The following is a 27,801-nucleotide window of genomic DNA, read 5'->3' as shown; positions in this document are numbered from 1 at the left end:
AATGGTTCACACACACAAAGAAATCAAAACCCTTTAAAAAAAAAATGATCTTGGGAGCCAAGAACAGTGGTACATGCCTTTAATCCTAGCACTCAGAAGGCAGAGTAAAGTGTATCTCTCTGAGTTCCAGGCCTGCCAGGGATACATAGTAAGGCTCCATCTCAACAGAAAAACAAAACAACAAAAAACAAAACAAACAAACAAAAACTCAGGTATAAAACATTTTTAAAGGCATATGTCTTTAATCCCAGCACTCAGAAGGCAGAGGCAGGTGGATCTTTGTGAGGTTGGGTCTACACAGTGAATTCCAGGTTAGCCAGAGCTACACAGTAAGGTGGTGTGTGTGTGTGTGTGTGTGTGTGTGTGTGTGTGTGTGTGTGTGTGTAAACCTTGTAAATTACTTTGGAAATAAGCATTCTGAAGAGGTGTAACTTTATACACACAATAATCACTTCTAGAAAAAAAGTAAGTTCCAAAACCTGAAAGAGGAATTGGTAGATTGCTCAGTGGGTTACACAGTTTGTCATGCAAGTATGAGGACCTGAGTTCAGATTCCTAAAACCAACCTAAGCCTGGTCACAGTGATGTCATCCATAATCCCAGTGCTCCTACAGTAAGGTGGGAGGTGGAAACAGGACAACACCTGGAAGCTCATAGATAAGTGTATGTAGAGAAAAACAACTAGGAATCTGTCTCAAACAAAGTAGAAGGTGATGACCAATGCCTAAAATTGTCCTGACCACATGTGGACCATGCACATGCCTACCAGTCTAAATACTCACAAACACATACATATATGCACAAAAAGATTTAAAAATCAGAATAAGGCAATGTAATCTATGAAAATGTCAACATATTTCAAGCAAAAAAAACCTTTGGAAAGTATTGTTAATCTTCACTTTGTACAGTGTAAAAAAAAATGACCATTTTATCTTAAACCTTAATAACATAAACTAATTTATATAAGTCACTTGAAAAATTGATTGTTCTATAACCTTTAACAATTTTGTGAAAATATAATGTTCTTGGGGCTAAAGAGTTAGCTCAGTGGTTAAAAGCACTGGCTGCTCTTCCAGAGGACTGGGGTTCAGTAATCAGCACCTACATGGTGGCTCATAATCAATGACTCTAGTTCCAAGGGATTCAATGCATTTTTTTACCTCTGTAGCCACCAAGAACACATACAGTGCACATACACACATGCAGGCAAAAAATTCATATATATTAGAAAGACATTCTTATTTAAGTTATGAATGAATTGAGAAACTAATGTTAGCACTGTATTTAATGAATGAATGTATTCATATCTCTGGCAGAGTCCCATACACAGCTCATTAATCCTTCTGCTTCAGTCTCTAAGTGCTAGAATTACAAGCATATACCACTATACCCAGTAGTAAGTACATTATAATAAAATTATCATAAACATGAAAATTGAAAACATTTTATTTTGTTAAAAATTTATCAAGAAACTGAGCAGCACAGCTCCTTATATAATTTATGATTGGGAATATCTACTCTGACATTGGTAAATGTTACAAACTTTTATGAGTCTAAATGAGTTTTTAGCATTTTATTCTTTACACTTTGTCATATAATACTTCTGGCAGTTTCTTTAATAGAGAGTGTGTTGCAGTCATCACTTGCTCTTCCTTTCTGTCACAGCCACTTCACCGTGATGGTAACTTTACTACCACCTCTGGCTTTGCACCAGTCTCTAGACTGGTGACTGCTTATGATCCCATAGCCAAGCTACTCTACAGCTCTATTATTATGTCCAATCTCAAATCAGAGTTGCCATTTGTTTAGTGGCATGTTCATCTTTGCTAAGTTACTTCTTCAGTTAATATACCATAGTCACTAACATTTACTATGTGTTGTTAGGTGTCTAGTGTTAACTAAACCAGGTAACATGCACGCACATGTTCCGTGTACATACGTGTGTACACACACGTACACGTACACACACACACACACACACACACACACACACACACACACCCCATGTGTCCCATGTGATTAACAGTGAACAAAACTTTCTTCTAGAAGAAAAAAGGAATGAAAAACACTTTTTCAAATGTATCTAATATTTTATTTTTCTATAGAGAATATGAAGCTAAGGCTGAGTATTGAGTTCTTGGTCATTCTATTTGGCCTTTTTTTTCTCCATATGAACTTCATAATTTAAATTATTCATTATTTAAAAATAAAACCAACAAAATATATGAACTTTAAAAAAATATAATTTTTAATGATTTTTTAAAAATGTGCATTGGTGTTTTGTCTGCCTATGTATCTATGTGAAAGTGTCAGATCCCCTGGATTTGGAGTTATAGATAGTTGTGAGCTGCCATGTAGGTGCTAAGAATTGAACTTGGGTCCTCTGGAAAATCAGCCAGTGCTCTTAACCACTGAGACATCTCTCTAGCTCTTTAAAAAATATTGTCATGGATAGGTATAAAGTTAGTAAAATAATTTCATTTACAAGTTATTTAATAACTAGGTTTATAAGAAATCCATCTATATTTTACAACCCTGCACTCCATGGAACTTTTGAGTTTTGCAATTAATAATTGATTCTAAATTCTTACCTGAATATCAGTCAAGTGCAACATTGTCTTCTTATAAGAAAGAACATCAAAATCTGTAGCTTTCCAGATTGCATGATTAAAAAATTCACCTACTTTGATCTTTTTGGTAATGACAACAAGATAATTACCTGCAAAATAAATAAACAAACAAACAAACAAATAAATAACAGCCAAATGTAAATATTGAAAAATAAATAAAAAAGAAGTGGGGCTAGGGATTTAGACCAGTGATACAGCCTATGCTCAGCATGTATGAGGCAGCCCTGGTTTGGAGTCCTAGTATATCTCAAAAATCAACAACAACACACATAAAGTGATAGCCCTTATCTGTAAACTTAGAAGCCGGGCAAAATGAGACTGCACTGAGCTACTCAGATAAGAGGCCCATTTTTCAAAACATTCTTAAAATTTATAATATAAAGAGTAATATCTTATTTAGAAAAATTCCTATTAAAAGACCAATTTTTGCCGGGCAGTGGTGGCGCACACCTTTAATCTCAGCACTTGGGAGGCAGAGCCAAGCGGATCTCTGAGTTCGAGGCCAGCCTGGTCTCCAAAGTGAGTTCCAGGAAAGGCGCAAAGCTACACAGAGAAACCCTGTCTCGAAAAACAAAAAACAAAAAAAAAAAAGACCAAATTTTTTTCTCAAGAAGATAAAGCAAAACCTTTGATAACCAAAGAATTGAGCTTAGCTGATAGAGAGTAAAGACAAAAAAAGTTTTTTTTTTCTAAGCTTGTGCCTTGAAACACCAGAGGTCACAAGATTAGTGCAGGGCAGCTCTCTCTACACCAAGCCTTTGTCCTTCTGATCACTCTCATCATGGACAAACGTGCTGGGCAGTACACCTAACCAGATACTGTGACTCTACAATATACCAATCCTTACCCTGGTCAGACCCTAACCCCCTTCTCTGATCATTAAACATAGTCCCCTCCCTCACCCTTTCTTCTGTGAAACTGAGGACAAAAGCTGGGATCTTACACATGATAGGTACATACTTCCACCAACCTATTTCCCAGCTCTCCTTATATTAAGATCTGTTCAATGTTTTACCTCCAACTGCCCTGCCTAGAGGTTTTCCTGTATATAAATCTTTCCTAGAAGTTGTAACACTGTTACAATATCTTATCACTTGAATACCTCTATCACTAGACTGTGAATTGCAAGAAAATGTAACATTTAAAATCTTTTATAACTTGCATCTAGCATAGTGACTTAGTAAAAATAAAACAGAGAAAAAACTTTTTAAAAGCTCAAATAAAATGAAATTAAAATGAAAATTCACCTTCTTACACATGTCTATAATCCCAGCACTTGGGAGGCAGAGGCAGGATAGTGAGTTGGAGGCCAGCCTTGAATATAGAATGAGTTCAAAGCCAGTTATAAATATAGATTCAAATCATATGTCAAATAAACAAATAAAACCTTCTTAATAACTCAAACCAAGTATCACATGTAATGTATGTTATCATATCAGTGTAAGGTTAAAGGTATAGAATACACTGATAAATCAATGCATCAAAAAATTTTAAATGGGCTGGGCATGGTGGTACATGCTTTTAATCCCAGCACTTGGGAGGCAACGGTAGGAGGATCTGTGAGCTCCAGATCAGCCTGATATATACAGCAACTTCCAGGATAGTCAGTACTATACAATGAAACCCTGTCTCAAATAAACAAACAAAAATTAAATGTTCTTAGAATTTATGAAAATTTAGGAGGTTTCAAATCTAGTTAGAATAAAATCAAATATGAAAATTTCCTTTTAAAAAAGAATAATTCAGGCTGTGCAGTGGTGGCTTATGCTTTTAATCCCAGCACTTGGAAGGCAGAGGAAGGTGCATCTCTGTGAGTTCCAGACCAGCCTGGTCTACAGAGTGAGTTCCAGGATAGTAAGGGCTACACAGAGAAACCCTGTCTCAGAAAACCAAACTAACCCCCCCCCCCAAAAAAAAGAATATTTTCAGGGTGGTAAATATAACTGTTTAGAGAATATTATTTTTAGAAACTACACAAGTACATGACCTACAAAATGACAAGAACACTTTTTCTCATTATCTAATGTTATCAATTTATTACCTTCTTTGCCCATCTTTGCTTATTTTCTCTTACCTGCCACCAGATGGATTGTGCCCAGTATCCCAAATATCGGTCTTGTAACAGCTGAAGGGGGGACATCTTTTTTGACTTAAAAAAAGAAGAAAATAATAGAAAAGCTCACCAACAAAACAGAAATTTGAATAACTTCAACTAAATTAATTTGTACAATTTATTCTAAAAAACAAGCATTTTCCATTAATATCAGACCTCCATTTCTGCAGAACATAAAATATAGATGCCATGTGATATTAAAAGAAGATAGTTTAAAAAACAACATACTTCAGCTTCCTCATCAGGTAAATTGTGGTAATTTCTAATGTCGCCAGAAGACTAAATACTATCTATCCCTTTAAGAGTAAGTAGGAGTAAGGATCTAAGAAAAGAGTTCCATCTCACATACTACTAACAATATGAAAGTAGAACTGTCCATCCGTTTTGGAGATTCAAAAGAAAGGAAGGAAGAAAAAGCATTCTTCTCCCGTGTCTAGCAACAATGTACACTGGTAGTCAAGAAGGCAAATTACTACCCCTGATTTCTAACAATGATGTCCATTATCAATAAAACTGTACCTTAAAGAATGTATTTCACAATTATTGAACTTTCAGTCAATATGTTTCACAAAACTTATTTTGTAGTACTCTTGTTTAGAAAATAATGCCTCAAAAGCAGATGGGAGAATTCCAGATCAAATAAGCTTGTTTTGTTTGATTCATATTCAAAACTATTCCATCTCCCACACAGTCACATGAAAACAGAACTCCAAGGAGCTGGCAGTATAAAAAAAGCAGCCACTCTCTAACACAAGGTTCTCCAAACTCGTGTGGCTAGAAAAATCTATTTTATTAAGCTTTTTCTCCCCAGCTTTCTTTCAACTTATTAACAACCTGAATCTCATTACTGTAAACTCAAGTCCTGATCCTTAATATCAGTCATAGTAGTAATTCTAAATAATTAACTCTAAATAAAATGCTAAAAAAAGGTCAAGATCCATTCATGTTGGTCTCTAATAAATCAATTGATTTAATAATAATACTCTGCAATTACCTAGTATGAAAACGAGAAATGAGCTAAATAGCAAGCAAGTTCAAGAGTAGCCTGGGCTACACAGCAAGATTGTATCCACAAATAAAGAAAGAGCAAAAAAAGAGTGTCTGAGCCAAAAACAGCTCATGAGAATATTTTGTTTTGAATATACTGAGATTATTTGACAAACTCAAATGTACTACTACTGGTAGAACAGTAAGATTTATGGACCAAAGCACAGTAGTAATTAATAAAATTGTAGCAATTCTCAAAATATATGTTAGTTTTTCATGGAAGCAAAATAACCTATTTTCTATGGCCATAGTTTGCATTATTAATGGTAAAGAGAAACTGGCTGAGAGACTGCTGGTAAGTTAGCCTCTCATTATCACTGACTTTGTATCAAAGTATTTTACTTGATTAAAGACTGCTGGTACCATCACCTTATGTCACACCTGTCTTGACCATTAATATTTCAGTCTACTAAAATGGAGATGCAATCTTTACCTACATGTAAAGTCATTGCCAGTCCAAAAATAAATGAGAATACACTTTACTGTAACACTTACACTAGCTCATCACTAATGCATAAAGAAATAATAGTGTTGAATGGTATAATACTTCTCTGAAAGTATATTAATTAATAGTTAAAACCAATCAGCTACCTTGAAGAGAAACCATCCAAGCAAGAGACAGAATATGTTAATTATCAACCTAAAGCAGAATTCTAATGACATTTGTCAAAGAAAAACTGTCTAAGGTACTTAAAGAAATAACCAGTTTACCCATACAAATGGAAAATTTAGTCATCTTTTTCTTATACTTTATTAATCTACTGAAAATATTTTTATATTTTACTTTACCTACTCAAACAATATTTACTAAATATCTACTCTGGTAATTCAAATCTTTTCTTTAAGATAGGGTCTCAATATGTAGCTCTGGCAGGCCTGGAACTTGTTATATATTCATTCAGTTCAATTCAGACTGACCTTGAATTCACAGAGATCTGCCTGCCTTGCGTCCCAAGTGCTAGGATTAAAAGAGTAAACCTTCAAGATTTTCTTAAAAATAAGAAACATATTAACTGCTTGGAAGTGAACTAGAAATTTTAAATCTATGAAATATGACATTCTAATGAGTATCCTTCTACTAAACCAATGAAATATTAAATTCTAATGTGCTATTACTTGGTGTTTAACCAATAAAATTAGAAGTTCTAATGTGATGTTACCTGGTACATTACTTTGCCATCAAAATTATTTAACATTAATTTCTTCAGAACTCAGATAGTTCCACACACATAACTGGAGAAAACATATTTTTCACACACAAAGGAAGCAAAAAATAAATTGGATTGGATTGATTAAAAAAAAAAAGCATTGCTTGAAATATTTACAACTTTTAGTCAGTGAAGTACATTTTCTTTTTTCATGTTTAAAGTAATCTCATAGTTATGAAACTTTTCAAAACAAAACAAAGCATCTGTGAAAGCTCCTTATTCACTTCAACTGTCAGCTCTAGAAATGAATTTAGACATTGAAATCAAAACCTATCAGAATATAGATAAGGAAACACAGAAATTCTGGCCTAGACCTGGTGACATACACCTACAATCTCAGCACTCAGGAGGTAAAGGCGGGAGGATCCAGAGTTCTGGGTCAGCCTAGGCTATGAAATGAGTTCTAAGACAGCAAAACCCTTTCTCAAAAAAATACCTACCCCCAAGTTAATTAAGGTAGCAAGAATTAAGTTTTCTAACAAAAAGGCACTTAAAGAGCCTCATAATGATGCACCACTGACAGTCTTTTATTACTGCAATCTCAGTACTGAATCTTTCTGGGAATCTCTGAAACTAGCTATACATACCTGCAAGGGTGACCTCTGTGGACACTCGGTCAATGGTGAGTACATCATCTGCTCCATCATCACAAGCTTCCACATAAAATTTTTCAGGTGTAATATGCCTAAGAAGAAATTGACAGGCATAAAGAAGTCAAAACCAGGACTTAAAAAATGATTACAACAGGGTTTTAAAGCACCATTTAGTCCCTACTTCTAAACAGATGGCACTGTTAAGTTCACTATCCTTATGAATTTACTGCAATTCTTTCCATTTATGTACTGAATGCTAAGATTGTAATTTGCTATAAAGTCATCAATTTGAATCATTTAAGAAAATAATAATCTTCTCTAATGTATTACATTAAGCATCATGGAAAGGGCAATATAGCATAATAATGGCACAATATATAGAGCCAGACGATGTGCTATGGGACCATAGGCAAATAATTCATCTTTTTTCTGTTCTTCACAATTCCCTTACAATAAGGGAATCACCACATGTATATCATGAACAAGTAAGCCAGTTTTTGGTACTCAGTGCTTATTAAACACACAGTAAATAAGATGTTGTATTAAGGGCTGAGGATACAGTTCAGTGGACAAGCACTTGCCTTGTATATGAAAGGCCCCAAGTTTGATCCCCAGGACTAAATTTTATTTTATTTTATTTTAGGTTTTTTGAGACAGGGTTTCTCTGTGTAGCTTTGGAGCCTGTCCTAGAACTTGCTCTATAGACCAGGCTGGCCTTGAACTCACAAGAGATCCACCTGCCTTTGCCTCCCGAGTGCTGGGATTAAAGGCATGCACCACCACCGCCCAGCTCAGGACTAAATTTTTTAAATATGTAACTAAAACAGATTAGCATTAGCTAAAAATATTAAATTGTTTAAAGCAAATTACTTAAACATTTGCTTTATGTATACCTTCCTGAAAAAATTCTCACTTCATAAAAAAAGACAATGAAATGAAATAAGAGGGACAAAAAATGAGAACCCACTTTGGTACACAACTTTGTAGCCCTAGTCTAACAAACAAAACAAAAACATTGATTCCTCAAGAGATCAACTGGATAGATCTGTCAAACAACTCAGCATAGTTAAGGACTAAGTCAGAAAATGTGGAGAGCTGACAAAGTAAAAAGGCAGGCAGACAGTGCAGATGAGGCAGATGGTAACTTAAAGTGAGGCTGCAGCACCACAGGCAGAGTGCCCCCCAACCCAATCTTTCTTGTTGATTCACCAGACTTTGTGTGTGTGAGAGCAATCTCAGGCCTGCTCCTCTTCCCACTTAGCTTCTGTACTCCCAGGACTCTGCCACACTTTGCCTATGAAAAATCTTACACAGCCATCACTGACATTAATTTCCTATTTACCTCGTAAGTTATCTAGTGTTACAGAGATGTGTCTTGTAACAAAATATAAAGTATACTTACTGTTTCTGACTCTGAGTTTTCTGAGCAATAGCCAATCCTTCATTATTCAAATATAACTAACATCCATTTATGGGTTATTAGTAACTAAATTGTTAATATTAGACTAAGTTCCTTCATTTTAAGGAGTATTCTAAGAGAATGAATATCAAACAAAATACTGTACAACAAAGAATGTAAATCTGTTTCAAATGTCAATATTTAGTCATTCGTTCCCTTTTATCACCAGATCTATTTCACTGAATAGACACATCACCATTTCTTCATTCCTTTTTGATAGGTATTTGGGCTGATTTTTGGCTTTGGGGTTATTAGTAATGAAGGTGCCATAAATAATCTTGAACAAACATTCAGTCAATTTGCTCCTCCTATCTACGAGTAACTAATCACTCAGAGTACCATGGTCAGGACAGTACATGTGTGTTTAACTTGTGCTGAGGAAGGAGAAAAATGAAAGACTGTGTGCACAAGAAAACTTTCTGTGGTGCTGTATGTGTTCCCTTTCTTAACCCCAGCAATGATGATATTAAAAAAAAATCTCAACATTTACCAAACTGTATATTTTAAATATATGCCACTGGCTACATGAACTAAATGTCAATATTTAATGAATATTTATAATAAAAAGAAATATAATAAAAAAGAAAACAAAGAAGTCCTAAAGCAAAACAAAGGACTTTGTGGTAGTTTGAATGTAATTGGCCCCTATAAGCTCATAGGGAGTAGCACTATTAGAAAGTGTAGCTTTACTGAAGTAGGTGTGGCCTTGTTGGAGGACAGGTGTCACTGTGGAGGTAGGCTTTGAGGCCTCTTTTGCTCAAGCTTCACTCACTTTGACAGACTGACCACTTTCTGTTGCCTGCAAGATGTAGGACTCTCAGCTACTCCTCCAGTGCCATGTCTGCCTGTATGTTGCCTCTACAACAAGCAAATGACTCTAGCTTGTGTCACATTAACATAAAACTAGTCAGCACAGAGAGTTACCTCTAACTAGTTCTAAGTCATTTCAAACATTGGTTTTCAGGATAAAGGGCAAGGTGGCAGATGCCTGTGATCCTATCCCTTAGGGGCTGAGGCAAGAATATCGTTACATTCAAGCCCAGCCTAAGCCAGTAAGACCCTGCTCACCTCCCCCACTTTCAGCCCACATCTGCAGAAGGCTTTTTTATGTATGCATAAGCCATATTCCTACTGTAACATTTATTTAAAAATTATGTGCTAAGCATTACACCAGTCTGGGGACTAGAAGACAATTAATAATACACATAACACAAAAAGAAATTTTAAGTAAAAATCAAGTCTGAAAACCAGACTTTATAAAGCTTTTTGAAAAAATCATTTTCTATAAACAAAGATGACATTTTGAAAAACCTAATCATTTAGAGTCTATTATGCTACAATGTCTTTCAAGATTTTAAACACACATGCTATAGAACAAACATCTTTCTGCGTTCTCGGAGGCTTAAGCAAACTAAGGTGCTGTGGATGATTCATTGGTAAATAAAACACTGATTGGTCAGAAGCCAGGCAGGAAGAATAGGCGGGACTAAGAGAGAGGAGAATAGAGAGAACAGGAAGGCTGGAGGGACAAGGCAGGAGGGAACATTGCAGCGGCTGCCAGGACAAAGAAGATGTAAGGTACCAGTAGGCCACAAGCCATGTGGCAAGGTATGGATTAATAGAAATGGGCTGAATATAAGAGTAAGAGCTAGACAATGGTAGGCCTGAGCTAATGGCCAAGCAGTTTAAATAATATAAGCGTCTGTGTGTTTATTTTATAAGTGGGCTGTCAGAATAACAGGGCTTGGCGGGGGCTGGAGAGAAGATCTCCTGCTACACTTAGGACTTGAAAAATCCATGTGAAATGCTTTCATGTGTGGCCAGTGCTACCACCGAGCATTTTGTCCCACTTTGAGTGTCCTAACATACACCATGATTTTTTTTTTTTTTTTTTTTTTTTTAAATAAGGTTCACATCAATTAACAAAGAAGCTTTCCTCAGGGCTGAAAAGATAGCTCAGAGGTTAAGAGCACTTCCAGAGGTCCCAAATTCTGTTCCCAGCAACCACATAGTGGCTCACAACCATCAATAATAATATCAGGTGCCCTTTTCTGGTGTCCAAGCATACATGAAGACAGAACATTTGTATTCATAAGAAACAAATCTGTAAAAAAGCAGCTTTCCCCACCTGACTTTTAAGCAAGTACAGTGAGAAGATATGGCTCGTTACCAATGCTGCTTTAGAAAACCAACACAATGAATGATTTTTTTCATCCAGTACTAGCAAAGCAAACATTCAGAATCAATCAAATCACCCTTATAGGCCCTATTTACATGGGAAATGAAAACTTACAAATTAGACCAATGGCATCTGTGCTGGCTAGTTTTATGTCAAGTTGACACAAGCTAGAGTTATCTGAAAGGAGGGAACTTTAACTGAGAAAATACCTCCATAAGATCTGGCTGTAAGGTATTTTAATTAGTGATTGGTGGGGGAGGGCTAATTAGTGATTGGTGGGGGAGGGCCCAGCCCCCAGCCCATAACTGGTGGTACCATCCCTGGGCTAGTGGTCCTGGGTCGTTGGCAGACTTTTTTGTCTCACCAGCTGCTCCCAATATAACTACACAGAGACTTAATATTAATTACAAATGCTTGGCCAATAGCTTAGGTTCATTTTTAGCTAGCTCTTATAACTTAACCCATCTCTATGTTGTGTAATATTTTGTTTGTGTTTCTGAAAAATAAAACTTGCCTGGAGATCAGAGGGTGGAGTTAGCCACTAACCATAGAGACCAGGCAGTGGTGGCACAAACATTTAATCCCAGTGCTTGGGAGGCTAAAGCCTTTAATCTTAGCACTGGGGAGGTAGAGACAGGAATATATAAGGCAGGTGGAGACAGAATCTCAGCCTCTTTTTGGTCGAGGATTCAGAGAGGTTAAGAAGTCACTAGAGGCTGCTCCTTTGCTTCTCTGATCTTTCAGGTTATTACCCTGACATTTGACTCCTGATTTTTATTAATAAGACTAATTAATTAGGATCATGCTTCATCCCTATTAATCTATGTGCTGCTCCAAGGCTCGTTTACCTCATATACATACATCCCATCTTGCTCATGTCTCTTCCAATGCTGCCCTTCTTCTCCCCAGAATTCTTTCTGCCCCGAAAATCCTGACTAGCCATCAGCCAATCAGCTTTTTATTAACAACGAGAGCAACACATCTTCATAGTGTACAGAAGGATTATTCTACAGCACTGGGTTCTATAAGAAAGCAGTCTGAGCAAGTCAGTAAGCAGCACCTCTCCATGGCCTCTGCATCAGTCCTGCCTCCAAGCTCCTATCCTCTTAAGTTCCTGCCCTCACTGTTTTTTTGTTTGTTTTTTCGAGACAGGGTTTCTCTGTGTAGCTTTGCACCTTTCCTGGAACTCACTTGGTAGCCCAGGCTGGCCTCGAACTCACAGAGATCCACCTGGCTCTGCCTCCCAAGTGTTGGGATTAAAGGCACGTGCCACCACTGCCCGGCTGCCATCACTGTTTTTGAAGATGAACTGTTATATGGAACTGTGATTATAATAAACTCTTTCCTCCCCAAATTGTTTTTTTCTTTCTTTTTTTTTCCCCTGGAGCTAAGGACCAAACCCAGGGCCTTGCGCTTGCTAGGCACGCACTCTACCACTGAGCTAAATCCCCAACCCAAATTGCTTTTGGTCATGGTACTTCATCATTGCAATAACAACCTTAACTAAGACAGCATCTAATAAAAACACTATTTCCACAAAGTCTTAAGAATATTACTTTAGAAGTAGTCACCCTAAAAAGGCTTGGCGATGAGCAACAAAAAAAAAAAATACAGATGTTCTTATCTTGACTATGCTAGTTACTGGCTCCATAATGCTGGCTGGGCTATGAATATCTACTCAGTGCTGGGCTTATCTAAAAAATTCCTGGATCACAGAGCTTACTTTCTAGTGGGAGGCAAACACTACACAAGAAGTAATTCAATAATTTTAGACAAAGGAAAACACTGTGAAGAAAATAAAGGTGATTGGAAAAATTGGTGATAGAGGATTCTAATCTTGTTTAAGGATTAAGTGAAACAATATGTAAAAGCTCTTGGGCATAAGAAAAAGATATATCTGTGTTCTTAATTAAGGCTGGGGATGACAATGCTCACATCTAACTCACAGAACAGTTAGAGTCAAACAAGCATTTTTCTAAATCACACTTTTGTAGGTAGTAAAGGCTGACATATAGGGATGGTAACTTTCATTTTGAGACAGTATGCTGTTCAGGCCAAGCTGACCTTGAATTTGTGATTCTCCTACAGCGAGAGAAGCTGTTAATAATTACTGCATCTTTGAAAATCTTACATGTGGGTACACCTCTGCCACAGCATTCATGTGTAGGTAAGAGGATAACCTCAAATGTCAGTCCTAACCTTCCACTTTGTTAAGACAGGGTTTCCTGTTGTTGCCTCTCCACAAGCCAGTTAACTGGTCTTCAAGCTTCTGGATGTTCTCCTGTCTTTGCCTCCCATTTCACAAAAGGAACATTGGAATTATAGACATACACTACTGTGCTTGGCTTTTCATGGGTTCTTAGGGTCTGAACCCAAGTCCTCACTTTTTTTTTTTTTTTTTTTTTTGGTCGGTTTGGTCGGAGCTGAGGACCGAACCCAGGGCCTTGAGCTTGCTAGGCAAGCGCTCTACCACTGAGCTTAAATCCCCAACCCCTAGTCCTCACTCTTGTACAGTGTGGTAGTTTGAAAGAAAATGGCCCCCAAAGGCAGTGGTACTATTAGGAGGTGTGGCTTTGTTGGAGTAGGTGTGATCTTGTTGGAGGAAGTGTGTTACTGTGGGGGCAGGCTTTGAAGTCTCTTTTTGCTCAAGCTTCCTTCAGTATGACACTGAGTCCACTTCCTGTTGCCTTCTGATCATATAGCCAGCACCATGTCTGCCTGCATGCCACTATGCTCTCCACCATAATGGGCTGAACCTCTGAAACTATAAATGAGCCACCCCAGTTAAATGCTTTCCTTTATAAGAGTTGCTGTGGTCATGGTATCTCATCAGCAATAGAAACCCTAAGACATACAGCAAGCAGTTTACCCACTCAGCCAATTCAAGCCCCAAAGTAGCATCATTTAACACAAGAAAAAAACCTGCACATTCATAATAGGACTCCTAACATAAGACCAAAAAAGTTATTCAACTAATCCTTTAAAGAAATATTAAGTAGATGACATTGATTTTTTTTTTTTTTTGCCACACCAAAAAAATATCTAAATAATTTAAGTATGAAGGAATAACACTGCCCATGGGGTGGTGGTGCACTCTTTTAATCCCAGCACTCAGGAGACAGAGGCAGGTGGGTGGATCTCTTTGAATTCAATGGCAGCCTGATCTAGAAAGCAAGTTCCAAGACAGCCAGGGCTTACACAGAGAAACCCTGTCTCGAAACCCAACCCCCCCAACGGGGGGGGGGGGGGGGGGAGAGAAGAACACTGGAATCAAGTTATATCCAACTCAAATATATCATCTGACATATAACTAAGACACAAGAACAGTAAAATATTGGCTGCATAGCTAAGCTTTAATTTATATCTATCTCCAATTGTGTTTAAATGATTTTGTTATATGTATAATTACTCCAATGATAGTTCTAAAAGAAAAAAATGCCTACACCTCACATTTTAACCCTAGAGTTAAAAAAAAAAAAAAATCTGTCCTACTCTCATTAATAGTAAAGGCCCCATATATTGTCTTCCAACTTATTTGTATCAAACTTATACCAATAGAAACCTACACATTTCCAAGAAACATTCTTTAAATCAGAATATAAAAGAAGCTACATTTCAAAATAAGAAACCAGAGCCATTTTTAGGAGTAAACACCAACCTAAAATATCAAGGTTACACAAAACAATGCTCTGATTTATTAACAACCAATGTTCTGATATACAGGATATCTGATATGCAACCCCAAAGGAGTCGCAGCCCACAGGTTGAGAACTACTGTTCTATAGTATTAAAAACTTGTTTGGCTAGTGAGATGGCCCAGCTGTTAAAGTGCCTGTCATCAAGTATGATGACACAAATTTAATCTCTGTATGGTAGTTTGAATGTAACCCTCCCCCAATCCTGAAGGGAGTAGCACTATTAGGAAGTGTGGCCTAGATGAAGTAGGTGTGGCCTTGTTGGAGGAAATGTGTCTTTGTAGGGGTAGGCTTTAAGGTCTCCTTTGCTCAAGCTTCACTCAGTGTGACACTTGGGCCATCTTCCTGTTGCCTTCTGATTAAGATGTAGCCAGCACCATGTCTGCTTGAATGCTGACATGCTCCCGCCATGATGATAATGGACTGAACCTCTAAAACAATAAGCCGCCACCTCAATTAAATACTTTCCTTTATAAGAGTTGTTGTGGTGATGGTGTCTCTTCACAACAATAGAAACAAAAAAAATCAATAAATGTGGAAAAGAATTTAAGGGCTTAAAAAGTCTGAATGTCTTTCTTATTTATAAAGCTATGAGTATATGAAAAATAAAAGGTCTCTAATTCTAATAACATTAGAATTAATGTTATTAGTCAGCTTTAAAAGACAGCAGATGTGGATAATACTCTGCTACTTTTTTTGGCAGCCATCTTTACAACTAAAAGTTTCAACAATTAATCCACAGAAAAATGTGATGAACAAAAAGAGTTTTATGGAAAAATTATTTACAGAAGTAACTGTGGTAGACAGAATTCCAAAAAGCTCCCCCAACATTCTTATTTTCCAATTATGTAGGCACTATCCTAGATGGAATTAAGTTTACTTATTGACTTCTTAAAAGAGGGAGATAAGCAGTGGTGGTGCATGCCTTTAATCCCAGCACTTGGGAGGCAGAGGCTGGTGCATGCCTTTAATCCCAGCACTTGGGAGGCAGAGGCAGGTGAATTTCTCACAGAGAAACCTTGTCTTGAAAAACTAAAAAAAGAGGGAAGTAAGTCTCAGATGGTAAGGGTAGACCCAATATGATCATGTCAGTCAGACAGAGGGGAAAGAGTTTCATCCTTAGAATCATTAAACCAGCTACTGATGGCTAAGGTATAGTAGCTAGGGTGCAAGGATAGGAGAGACGCCTTCAGAAACTAAAACTAATCTCAAGCTGACAGCCTGAAGAAATGATGACATTGGCTCCTCTACAAGTATCGAGTCTCAGGCAACAATGTGAATGAACTTGGAAATGAATTCTTCCTTCAGTCTTCAGTCCTGAACACTCTGTTAATACCTTAGCTGTGAGATAATATGTTATGTTTACTTTCTACTGCTGTGATAAAACAACTTAAGGAGGAAAAGATTTATCTGGTTTATAGGTTGCAGTCCATCATCAGAGGAAACCAAGCAGGAACTTGGAGGTAGGAACTAAAACAGATTATCATGGAGGAATGGTGCTTACTAGCTTGCTCAGCCTGCTTTCATATACTACTCAGATCCACCTGCCCAGGAGCAGCACTGACTGGGTCTCCCACATCAACCATTAATCAAGAAAATGTCCCACAGCCTTACCTACATGAGATTCTGATGGAAGCATATTCTGAATTGAATTTCCATCTTCCCAATGATTCTAGCTTGTGTCAAGCTGACCAAAAAAAAACCTAACCAAGATATTTGTAGTTTATAGTAATTTGGCAAAGCAACAAGAGAACACCAACACTATTACATAAAACACTTCCTACAGAACCAAGTAACATTCACCTTAACTCTTGGCCAAAATGTGTCCACAAAGCAGACAGATGAGGGTTAGGGTACCTTGCCCTGGGACACTACACATATGCTAAGCATTATTAAAGCACAATCTCTTACACTCAGTGTTGATGGTAAGTTCTTTAAGTTCTTATTCTAAGCACACCTTCCTGTAAGTAAGCAAAGATGTTGGGGGAATGAGGTAATCTGACTTTCTAATTACTGGCTCTGGAACTCTCACTTGCTATTCTTGAATGTCTTGAGCAAAAGGAGGGGGAAGGAAGAAAGAAAAAAAAAAAAAAAAACAATCCTGCCAATGCCAGTTAAACAGCCATCAGAAAAACACTGACCATTGTGATACTCCATGGACATTTTAGGGAAGCTACAGAAGGTCTACAACTGCTTGCTCTGGCTACCAAGAGTACAGCGCCAGCTAAGTTGGTTTCAAGTAACTTGCATGGGACTTTACCTGTACTGCTTTCATCCAGAGTAGAGGGCAGCCCTTCTTTAGTAACTAGCAGAGGGCTGCTGTTGTGATCCATGCAAAGTGGACAGTTCAGAACAGATATGAACACAGACCATGTATATAAAGGTCTGTGGTTGATACAAATGCCCATTCTCTGGTTGTTGAGTTCCCTTGGTGAGGTGAATGAGAAACACCCCATGCTGTTGCGTCTGCCCCCTACTGTTGCCAACATTAGGCCCCCCAAAATTGTCTCCAAGTGGCATTTTCTTGTCATTAGTAATACAGCAATGATTATTCAATATATAACCTCAGAGAGCCAATGATAGACTAAGGCAGAGTTTTAGCCCAAAAGCCCTTGGCCTTTTCTTGTTCTTAACTCTCAGAGAGATGCTGCTAGAACCTAAGTTGCAGATACTGTCCTATCACTATTCTGATAATGCAATTAAAATGTTCTCTCTTATTCCATATTTATAAACAAAACACATTTTTAGGGTTTGGAACACAAAAATCTACCTGGTTTAAATCAATGACTGCAAATGCCTTTAATCCCAGCACTCAGAAGGCAGAAGCAGTAGGATCTCTATGAGTTTGAGGCCAGCCTGATCTGCATAGTGAGAGCCAGACCAGCCAGGGGTACACGGTGAGATCCTGCCTCAAAAAATATATTTCTAGTACTGAAAACTTACACAAATTTGTATGGAAGAAAGCCTGGTTGCAACAAAAACTGGAGGATGAATAGTAATTTATTCTATGTGAGAGGATTCAGTGCCATAATTTCTTTCATTGATGTTGGACTTTAATCAGGTAAAATTTATCAATAAAGTTTGCTTAATTAAAAATGCTATTCTAGGCTTGGATTGAAAACATGAACAATGATGTCAGCTGACATTTCTATGGGCAGTAACTATGACTTAGAATCCTACAACTCACAGAAGCACAGTGTCATTTGCTCTTGCTGTCCTCTTTCCCTCTGTTCATTCCCCACCACTCATTAACTGGCCTTAACCCTGATCTGAAATATAGCTGCCTTACATACTAAATTCTGTCCTGTGAATTTTTATGTTCCTTAGACTTCACTTCAAAAGCTGATGAGATTTTTTAAAAATAAGTACTTATAGTCAAAAATAACTGAGTAAATATTCTATGATGCAATTGTTGCTGGTGTGTATGGTTTTACTGCTATGTTTGCTTTTAAATCTTCGCCAGGGGCCACTCTATAGACAAAGGTACTAGCTTTAATCCACTGGATGCTTTCATTGACTTAGTGACAGAGGAAACAATTTTAAACATTCTTTTATCCTAGCCAAGAAAATATTACTAGTAGTGTAACAGTGGTCATTTAATATATATTCTCAGAAATCAAATTGTGGATAAAGGTAAACTTCTAGGACATCTAGGACAAAGCTAACAGTGGGCTTCAGGTCTGAGATAATCTACTGCCCACCCCTACACACACACACACACACACACACACACACACACACACACACACACGCCTACAACTGCCCCCCCCCCCCCCCACGCCCCCACTCCCCACCTCCACTTTCTTTTCCCTTCCCTTCCTCTACCTACCTTCCTCCCTTTTGGTGCCCTAATTTCTGACAGGTCAAAATTTAAACCTGATTTAAGAAGAGAGCATAATATGTTCTCTGTAGTGGGTAGCCATTCCAGCCTTGGCCCAGAAGTTCCAACCCCCATTGAGGCTTCGGTAATGGTCATGCCTACAAGATGGAGCTGAGAGAGGATGCTGAAGACCCAGGACCAAAAGGAGAGGCCTCTCTTGGTTCCAGGACCCTAGACACTGGAGGTAGACTGAGCAGAGTTCTCTAGAGAACACCGTCAGACTACACCATACCTTCCCCAGACCCTGCAACCTATCCCTTCATTTGTAAGGTACCCCACAAAATAAACTTCCCTTTTAACTACGTGGAGTGGCCTTAATAATTTCACCAATAGTTCTCTGATGAGAAATTTAATTTTAACGAAGTATCATGGAGGCCACATTCTGTCAGGAAATTTTCAAAATTAACCCATCAACAGGTTATATTACACTCTCAACTAACAAATACACAGACCAGAGTTCATGGAAACTAAGATAAAGAATCTATCAGGTCTGCGGCTCTCATGTATCCCAAGATAGCTACAAGTGTGACCCAACACAAAGATTGTAACCTTAACTTACACTGGGATTGATTGATTATGGCAATAATTTAAAAAAAAAAAATTAGCTGAGCATAGGAGCACATGCCTTTAATCCCAGCACCCAGGAGGCAAAAGCAGGCAGATCTCTGTGAGTTCAAGGCCAGCCTGGTCTACAGAGTGAGGTCCAGAACAGCCAGGGCTACAAAACCTTGTCTTGAAGTGGGGGAGGGGGGCATAAGTGGTAGCAATTATGTCACAAAATTGAACCCTAGTGCCTCCTAGTGGCAGGATAAAATGGTGCAGCCAATGTCAATCTTTCAAAATCTAAAATTAGAACTGTCATACAACCCAGCAATCCCAAGCCCTCACCCCTTTTAATTTTTTGTAGACAAGAGTCTCACTAAGGAGCCCTGGCTTTCTGGAACTTACTATGTAGACCAAGCTTGCCTCTAACTCATAAAGATATGTCTGCCTCTGCCTTACCAGTGTTAGGATTAAAGGCATGGCCAAAATGCCTAGCAGAATTCTACTTTTTGTATGTATTAAAAATAACTGAGAGAAGTATCTAGATGAGATTATTTGCTATACCCACATTTAAAACAGTGTAAATCACAATAGTCAATACAGAAGCAATCTAAATATCTATCTTTGGATAAACAAAATGTGCTACACTGCAGACATGCACTGCATAACATTTTTTATTTGCTATTGGTATTTCAAGACAGAGTCTCAATGTGATTAAATAACTGAGGCTAGCCTTGAACTACCAATACTTCTGCTTCCTCCTCTGAAGTGCTAGGATTACAAGCATGTACCACATGGGTATAATGCATAACATTCTAGTCAACTATGGATTATATATACATAGTAGATACCCTACAGACTAAGAGTGTAATAAGGTTATACCATTTGGTCTGGTAGATGCACATTCTGATATTCACAGAATAATGAAACTTGTATGAGGATGCATTTCATAGATGTGTTCCCACTGATGAGCAATATAAGACTAACCATTAATGGTATGTTATTCAGCCTTACAAAGAAAATTCTGACACATGCTACAAGAAGGTAGAATATAACTAGAATTTCTAAATGGACTTAATAAAAAATCCAGAGCCTGCTATTGGGGCAAAAGCTAATAGATCAAAGAAGCAGAGCAAACCATGGCCACCACCTCTCACCTTACCAACTCCTCAGCATGAAAGAGCTCCAGCCAAAAGGGCTTCAGCCAAAAAGCCTCTAGCTGAAAGGGACGCTTCTGCCCAAAAGCCTTTAGTTCCTATGTTCTCACTCCTTATATAACTTTCTCTGCCCAGCCATCACTTCCTGGGATTAAAGGTGTGTGTGCTTCTCAGTATTGGGATTAAATAAAGATGTGTGCCACCACTGCCTGCCTCTGTTTTCTCTCCTAGATTGAGTCAATCTCATGTAGTCCAGTGTTGCTGTGGGATGTTCTGTATGCTGTGAATGTGTTGCTCTGATTGGTTGATAAATAAAAAACTGATTGGCCAGTAGCCAGGCAGGAAGTATAGGCAGGGTAAACAGACAAGGAGAATTCTGGAAACAGGAAGGCTGAGTCAGGAGATGCCAGCCTGCCGTCCAGGGAGCAGCATGTAATGACACACAGGTAAAGCCATGGAACACATGGCAACATATAGATTAACAAAAATGGGCTGAGTTTAAGTGTAAGAGCTAGTTAGTACTAAGCCTGAGCTAATGGCTGAGCAGTTTTAATTAATATAAGCTTCTGAGTGATTTTGTAAGTGGCAGCGGGGTCCTTGGTGTTGGGCAAGCACAGGAAAACCTTCAGCTACATAGGGTGGCTTTGAACTCACAGAGATCCAGACAGATTTCTACCTCCCAAGTGCTAGGATTAAAGGTGTATGCCACCACTGCCTGGCCTCTATGTTTAATCTAGTGGCTTTTTCTTCTGTTCTCTGATCTTCAGGCAAATTTTATTAGGGTACACAATATATCATCACATTCCCCCTTTTTATCTAAAATAATAAAAGGTTATAACTAGTATAAGAAAAACTATATACAATAAGTACAATAAATATATACAATATATAGTCAAGAATTACATTAACAATGTCCAGTCCATAAACATTTGACAAATTCAGAGAAAATACTCCATTATCTATCCTATTTTGGTGAGTCCAAAATGTTCTACCTAATTCACTTTCTATTCTAACTTGCGTTACCAACTGAATACTATCTTTTGATGTCTTTCAAACTTGTACACTTTACACCTCTTTAGTGAGTTTCTTTTCTGAATTTGTTAACAAGGAAAACTATAACTATCTAGTCTTCAACTCCCTCAGAGACCCAAGAAGGAAATGATATTAACTCAGTAAGCAGGAAGTGCAAGCAAGAGACTTCCAAAAATGTGAGAAATGACAGAAACAGCTGGCTGCTTGGAAAGTCACCTAAGATTTCTCTGCAATGTTGGGGCATCCATCTTCGGCCTACAGGCCTAGCATATCTGACAGATTCATCTGTGAAGCAGGATTTCTAAAGGGCCTTCCTACCTTGCCTTGGCAAGGTTCCACAGTCCTTTCTTTTGTGTCCTGCTTGTCCATTTGGACAGCATACTGTCAGCAGTTGAGGCAAGGGCACTTTCTTGCCCAGTGGCTAACTTCTGCCACAAAGTAAACCCCATATGGAGTTTCTTTGATGTCCATCACTTTTTAGGAATTTGTATTACAGTTGAACTTTGAAGCATTATAAGAAGGAAATAAACCAGTCACAAAAAGAAAAATACTGAGTCCACTTAAATGAGGCACTGGAATGACTACTCAAATCCACAGGAATAGGAGAATAGTGGTTGCCAGGTGTGGGAAGGAATGGAGGAACAGAGAGTCATTTAATGGGCACAGAGTTGTAGTTTGCAAGATGAAAAGAATTCTTGACCGGAACTCTAGCAATGCCATACAGCAATGTAAAAGCACTTAATGAAAAGCCATGAAACTGAATGCATATAGTTAACAGGGTACATTTTTAAAGTATATTACCACAATTAAAAATTACTATTTGCATAGAAACATGACTATTGTCATAAAACTGTTAACACACCTCCTCTGAAACCTTAAAAGAATTAAATTAAGTTCTTAAAATGTTTAACATATCTCTGGTTAGAAAAACAGATGTAATTTGACTAGATTTAATTAGGAAAAAGAACTTAAGATATAAAGAAAGGTCCTCTGGGCCCAACCTCCCTTTGGATTCCAGCAGTATCATCTCAGTCTCTCTTCAGGTACTTCTCCTTACTGCACAGGTTCACCAGGGGCCCAATATAATGCCAAATCAACTGATGTCTCTAGGAAGCTAATTCATTTCAATTCCATCTTCTTCAAAACTCCCTGATCCTATCTATTCCTTATATACCTTAAAATCCACTAACAGACCCTCACAAACCAGATCTTAACTCAAGTCCACTTTGGTAGTCAGTGTACTGGAGCATCCAATAATCCTAGTACTTTTGAGAAAGAAATAGAAAGATGAGGAAGGAGTTAAAGTCATCCTTGAGTTCAAGATCAACCTGGGCTCAAGAGATTGTTTCTCAAGCAGGACTCTCTATTATGAACTTCTATACAACTAATGCCTCCTCTGAAAACAAACCTTTATCATCTGTGCCTAATTTCATTAGGAAAACTTCAGCTGAGCTACAACCTTCCCTTCATGCAAAGCTGTGTAAGTAAGTTGAGTGTTCACTGTACTAAACATACTGTACCTATGTTCACTGCAGTGAGCTTAGATGGCATTTGCTCTCTGGGTTTCATCACATTTCTCCTAACTGCATAGCTATGTAAATGAGTGTTTAAGAATAGCAAATTCCTGAGGAAATAGTATCTCTTTCTTTTCCCCCTAAAGGTATGAATACTTCTTTTTAAAAGACTTTTGCTTTATAATTATTAAATATGTACATACATGTGTATGTGCACACTTGTATACGAGAGAGCAGAGTGAGTGCGAGAGCAAGTGCGAGAATATGAATGAGGGTGTCTGTGGAGTCCAGAAGGCAGCTTTGAACACTTGGAACTAGAGATAAAGGCAGTTGTGAACCACCCTATGGAGGTGATGGGAAATGAACTCAGGTCCTCTGGAAAAACAGCAAGTGCTCTTAGCCACTGATCATCTCTCCAGCTCAGGAAAGGGTATTTTTTTTAGCAAACTACCACCTGATTCAGTATCTAACAAACATATTCAGCATGTGATCTACATGTGACTGAGAGTAGCTATGAATGCGACCTGATACACAATCATAAACTTACCTAGCACATTTTTTGTTTAAAAACATTTTTTTTGGGGGGGTGCCTTTTTTCCTGCAACTTGACAGCATGGTTCTTAAGTGTGTATGTTGTAGATGATAAAGTCATTTTACAATGTCAAAAAGCTAGAAACACCTAAAAGCATTCTTTGCCTTATGTTTTATTTTGACTAACATTTAAAGAGAAAAAGGGTGGTGCAGGGTGGCTTTAATATTATCCAATAATGCACTTTTATATTTTTGCAATTACTAATTTACTGTATCTGACATTACTCATGCTATGTAAGTAGCCTAAAAAGCTAGGCATGTAGACCAATATCTATAATCCTAGTACTGGGAATGGTGAGGCAGGAGAATCATGAATTCAAGGCCAGCCTGGGCTATACAGTAGGACTATGTCTTTTAAAACAAACAACATAGATTCTATTTTCTATATGAAAAACCCACATGCATGTGTCAACTACTTTCTCTTACAAGTAACTCAGTTTTATGCCTGGCTGTCCACAGACTAAAGAGAGAGCAATCTGATAAGGGTCATTTGAATAATGCAGTGTAATGGAAAGATCACTGGACTCTTGGCCAACTGTGTTTCAAGGTTGACTCTGCCGTGGCTTAGTTCGTGACCTATGTGACCAGGACACCATGTGACATTCTAGGATGAGGGCAAACTATATGTTAACCTATGACCTCACAGAGGCACTGACAATAATAGACATGAAAAGACCTGAGACTACTGCTTCTTCAAAAGAACTGCCAAATTATCCCAGACTGTTCTTCTTGAAGTAATCCATGCTGGATATGTTCATTTACTCTGGAGTTATAGAGTAGACGCTCTTCAAAGATTCATGCCAAGTATTGCAAAGAATTAGAGAAGAAATCAGCATTAAGGTACTGATCACATTTTAGATACATTTAGCCTTGTTGGAGAAACAAAGTATATATAACATATTTCACATGGCAAAATAAGTGGTTCAAACAGTACTTTGGTCTTTCTACTTTTCAGTCCTCTTGTGTATGAGAGAGAAAACAGAATGTGTAAATCATACAAATATTTCATGCACAAACCCTGTGACAATAAATCCTCACTTTTGGCTTCAAAAATAATGCAGGAGCTCAATGAAAGGAAACAAGATTCTCAGGTTTCTATGAGGCACCTTGAGTACTTAATCTACAAATTCAACATAATGAAATATAAACACTCATATTTTCAGAAAAAAATTATTCAGAGGCTGAATAACCTGCCCAGGATGCAAAGCTAGCACAAAGTTTTAGAAGTTAATCCATTGTCTGCTCTGACTAAACCACCTGAGATCTCTCTTCTTCACTGCAAATGTGACGGACCAGCATGTAGATAGGATGAAGAAAGCACTCTGGCAGAAAGATCAAAATAAACCCGACATGAAGCTAGAAGAGAAGTAGCAAACTTTAGCATGACTCACAAGAAATAAAGTTAGAAGATTATAAAGAGATTAGATTAGACTGGAAGTGGAAATTGTAAGCTGAGAATTAGAGGATGAACAAAACATATCTGGAAGGCGATATGTTTAACAAGGCAGAGAAGGGCTGAAGAAAATGTATGACATAATGTACAAAAAGTTATTATTTAATATCCACACATTTCAACATTTAGATAAGTTATATACCAGTACATCTATAATAAAGTAACTTTTCATACGGCTCTTTTTAGGCATTTTTTAAAAAGTGACTACTATGTCCCACCAATTCTTAGATCAGCAACTAATTCAACATACAAACACCTCTAAAACAGAGTATTCTTTGCTCAAGGGCCATATTTAAAAGTTTAAATAGGAGGGTCAAAAAGGGGTGGAAAAAGATTCTAATTCACAAACCCTTTGCCCAAGAAAAACTTGCAATGAAGTTCTACCTTCACATTATAGAAACATCCAAAAACCTAAAGACCAATAGTGACTTCCATGTAACCCTAGATTCAGTTTCCACTTCAATACAATATATAACTCAAATCCATAGTTTCTACTTCAATACAAAACCATTGTTCCCACCACTAAAGAATAAATTTCCCTTCTCTTTTATGTATACTGAGGATGTCTGCCTGTATTGAGGTCTGAATTGGTGAGATTTAGTGCCTGAGCAACTCAAAAATAATCCTCCTAATTCTCAAATTATCCATCTCAGTCATTCTTATTGCAGGAAAACTCAACGATATCCTGTAATCTAAAGAGGAGCTGCTTCAAGCCAAGGCCCCACATAGCTTAGACACACCTGAGACCTAGTGCAGGATCATATTCAGCCCTTCAACAACTATCAGGTGGACAATAACCTAATCTGCCAATAAAGCACATGTGACTCTGGCCCAACATAAACCAATACACTTTGCCTCAACTGTCACCAGTGTGACTGTTCACTTTGTAAAGGAGAATTAGTTAAAAAAAAAAAAAAATGTCGAGGGGAGTGTGCAGCTGAGGTTTTCAAAGAGAACTGTAGCAAGTGGAAGAGGAACAAAGGGTGAAGAAAACCAATTACCATCTTTTTTCAAAAAACACAAGATGTTGAGCAGATGGCCTCCCTCCTAATTCTGTACGCCTAACTTTACACTTTTCCATATTTCATAACGAGCACCCAAACTACATTTGTTTCTTTGCAAACGAATTAGAATGCCTATGTCTAAGTAACGAGATATTTTTAACTTAGCTTTTCAAAGTTGTATTTGCTTCTGCTACTAAAGGCATTCCCAGACTATAGTCCGTGACTTTCAAACAGTTTCAAGGTAAATAACTAAAGTGATTAGGGCGAAGTTATTCGCCCAAGAAAGAGTGCAGGTGTGGAAAGTAACAGCATGAGAAATACCTCCATTTTTTTTTTCCAGGACGAGCCAAAGAGCTTATAAAAGTCTATTTGTGCATCTCTAAAGAACCAAAGGCTAGGTCTTAAAACCTCAAGCACCTGGCTTTGCTAAAAAGTCAATTTTACTGTGCAAAAAACTGGAAACAATCCTCTAGCTTTCAGCACAGACTGTTGAAATAAGCACAGTAAACTCGTCCGGCCCTTCGGACGACTGACTGGATTTGGGTTGCACCCTGAGAAGGACTGGTCTTAGCGGTTCCCAGGCCCGGAAAGCCAGACGAACGCAGAGCACTCCCGGAGGTCCAGTCAATAAGGCCTCTCCGAGAAGCCACACCGGGAGCTCTTCTAGCGCTGCGGGCTCGGGCTCAGCTCACCGCGCTAGGCCCAGCGGCTGGCAAGGCTGCGGGACACCGGGCCTACACTGTGGCCAGGCCGGACGGAGAAAGTCGAGCCCGCAAGCCTGGGCAGTGCGGGCCGCACACGCTCCGGGCCTCGGCGCCCGCTCGCCCCTCAGCCCTTTCCTGTCAGCGGCCGCAACCCATGGGACTCACAGCTTCAGCTGCTCGTAGGCCGCCGCCGCCATCGTGCACTAGCACCTCCTTCCTCTCCTCTCCACCCGCAGCGGACCCCGACGCCACCTCAGCTCCGGCGCAGCGGCTCTCTAGGTGCGGTGGTCAAGGAGCCTCGGCCTGGTCCCACCCCCCTCCCGGGACCGCCTCTCGGGAGAGCACGGGAGCCGGAAGCGGACAAACCAGTGCGCCAGTCGGTACCTGCGAGACACGCCTCCGACGCACGGATTGGAGCAAACCAAAGAACGCCGTGACGTCTCCGCCAGAGATTGGTGCAACGCGCTGCGGTGAAAGGTGGAGTCCCGGTAACGTTGCTCTGAGTCGAGACGCTCAACGAACCGACAAGAAGACAGAACTGGAGACAGGAAGCCTGTTGAAACTGCGTAATCAGAGATCAGCCATCACGTTGGGCATTTTAGCAGCACTGGGCCAGTGGCGCAATGGATAACGCGTCTGACTACGGATCAGAAGATTCTAGGTTCGACTCCTGGCTGGCTCGATAGGTGCAAATTTTTTTTTTTTTTTTTATCCTCTCTACATTTTTGAGTTGAATGTTGCAAGGCCGCCTCGAAAAGGATCTTAGCTAGAATGTCAATATCAAGTATCTTGAATTTTAATGCTGCTTTGCACCTTTCTAGCCGTATTTGAAACCCAGAGTTGTCTAAAACGGTTTGCGAATTTCCTAGCGCCCCTGTTCTTAAAGCTGCACAGGAGCCTGTAAACCAGTACACTTAAGAAAACACTCCTGAAAGTGGAGGTTCGCAATTAGGGCCGCTCGTGGCAGTGTCTTTCCACTCGGTGACGGAAAAGCTCACC

General features: G+C 38.6%; 1 protein-coding gene and 1 non-coding gene across 3 annotated transcripts in view; one reads left to right on the top strand and one right to left on the bottom strand.

Moving 5' to 3' along the window:
- The window catches only part of Sacm1l (SAC1 like phosphatidylinositide phosphatase), an 83,943-nt gene extending 56,785 nt beyond the window's left edge, over nt 1-27,158 (bottom strand). Inside the window, exons 1-4 of one of the 2 annotated variants that reach the window (XM_036192879.1) lie at nt 26,968-27,158; nt 7,586-7,683; nt 4,705-4,779; nt 2,592-2,719 (exon numbers count right to left, since the gene is read on the bottom strand). In XM_036192879.1, coding sequence (XP_036048772.1) covers nt 2,592-2,719; nt 4,705-4,779; nt 7,586-7,683; nt 26,968-26,999 — 333 coding nt within the window. In that variant the 5' untranslated portion in view covers nt 27,000-27,158. Of the gene's footprint in view, nt 1-2,591; nt 2,720-4,704; nt 4,780-7,585; nt 7,684-26,967 lie in introns of those variants that run through there. The other variant, XM_036192880.1, reaches the window with a different exon arrangement.
- Nucleotides 27,159-27,411: 253 nt separating this feature from the next.
- On the top strand, nt 27,412-27,484 carry Trnar-acg. The gene has a single exon. It is a non-coding gene; the product is annotated as a tRNA-Arg (tRNA).
- The last annotated feature ends 317 nt before the right edge of the window (nt 27,485-27,801 follow it).

The sequence above is a fragment of the Onychomys torridus genome, chromosome 7 (genome assembly GCF_903995425.1).
Source record: "Onychomys torridus chromosome 7, mOncTor1.1, whole genome shotgun sequence".
Lineage (NCBI taxonomy): Eukaryota > Metazoa > Chordata > Mammalia > Rodentia > Cricetidae > Onychomys > Onychomys torridus.
The sequence above is the reverse complement of the archived record's forward strand: the minus strand, read 5'-3'. Positions and strand labels throughout refer to the sequence as shown.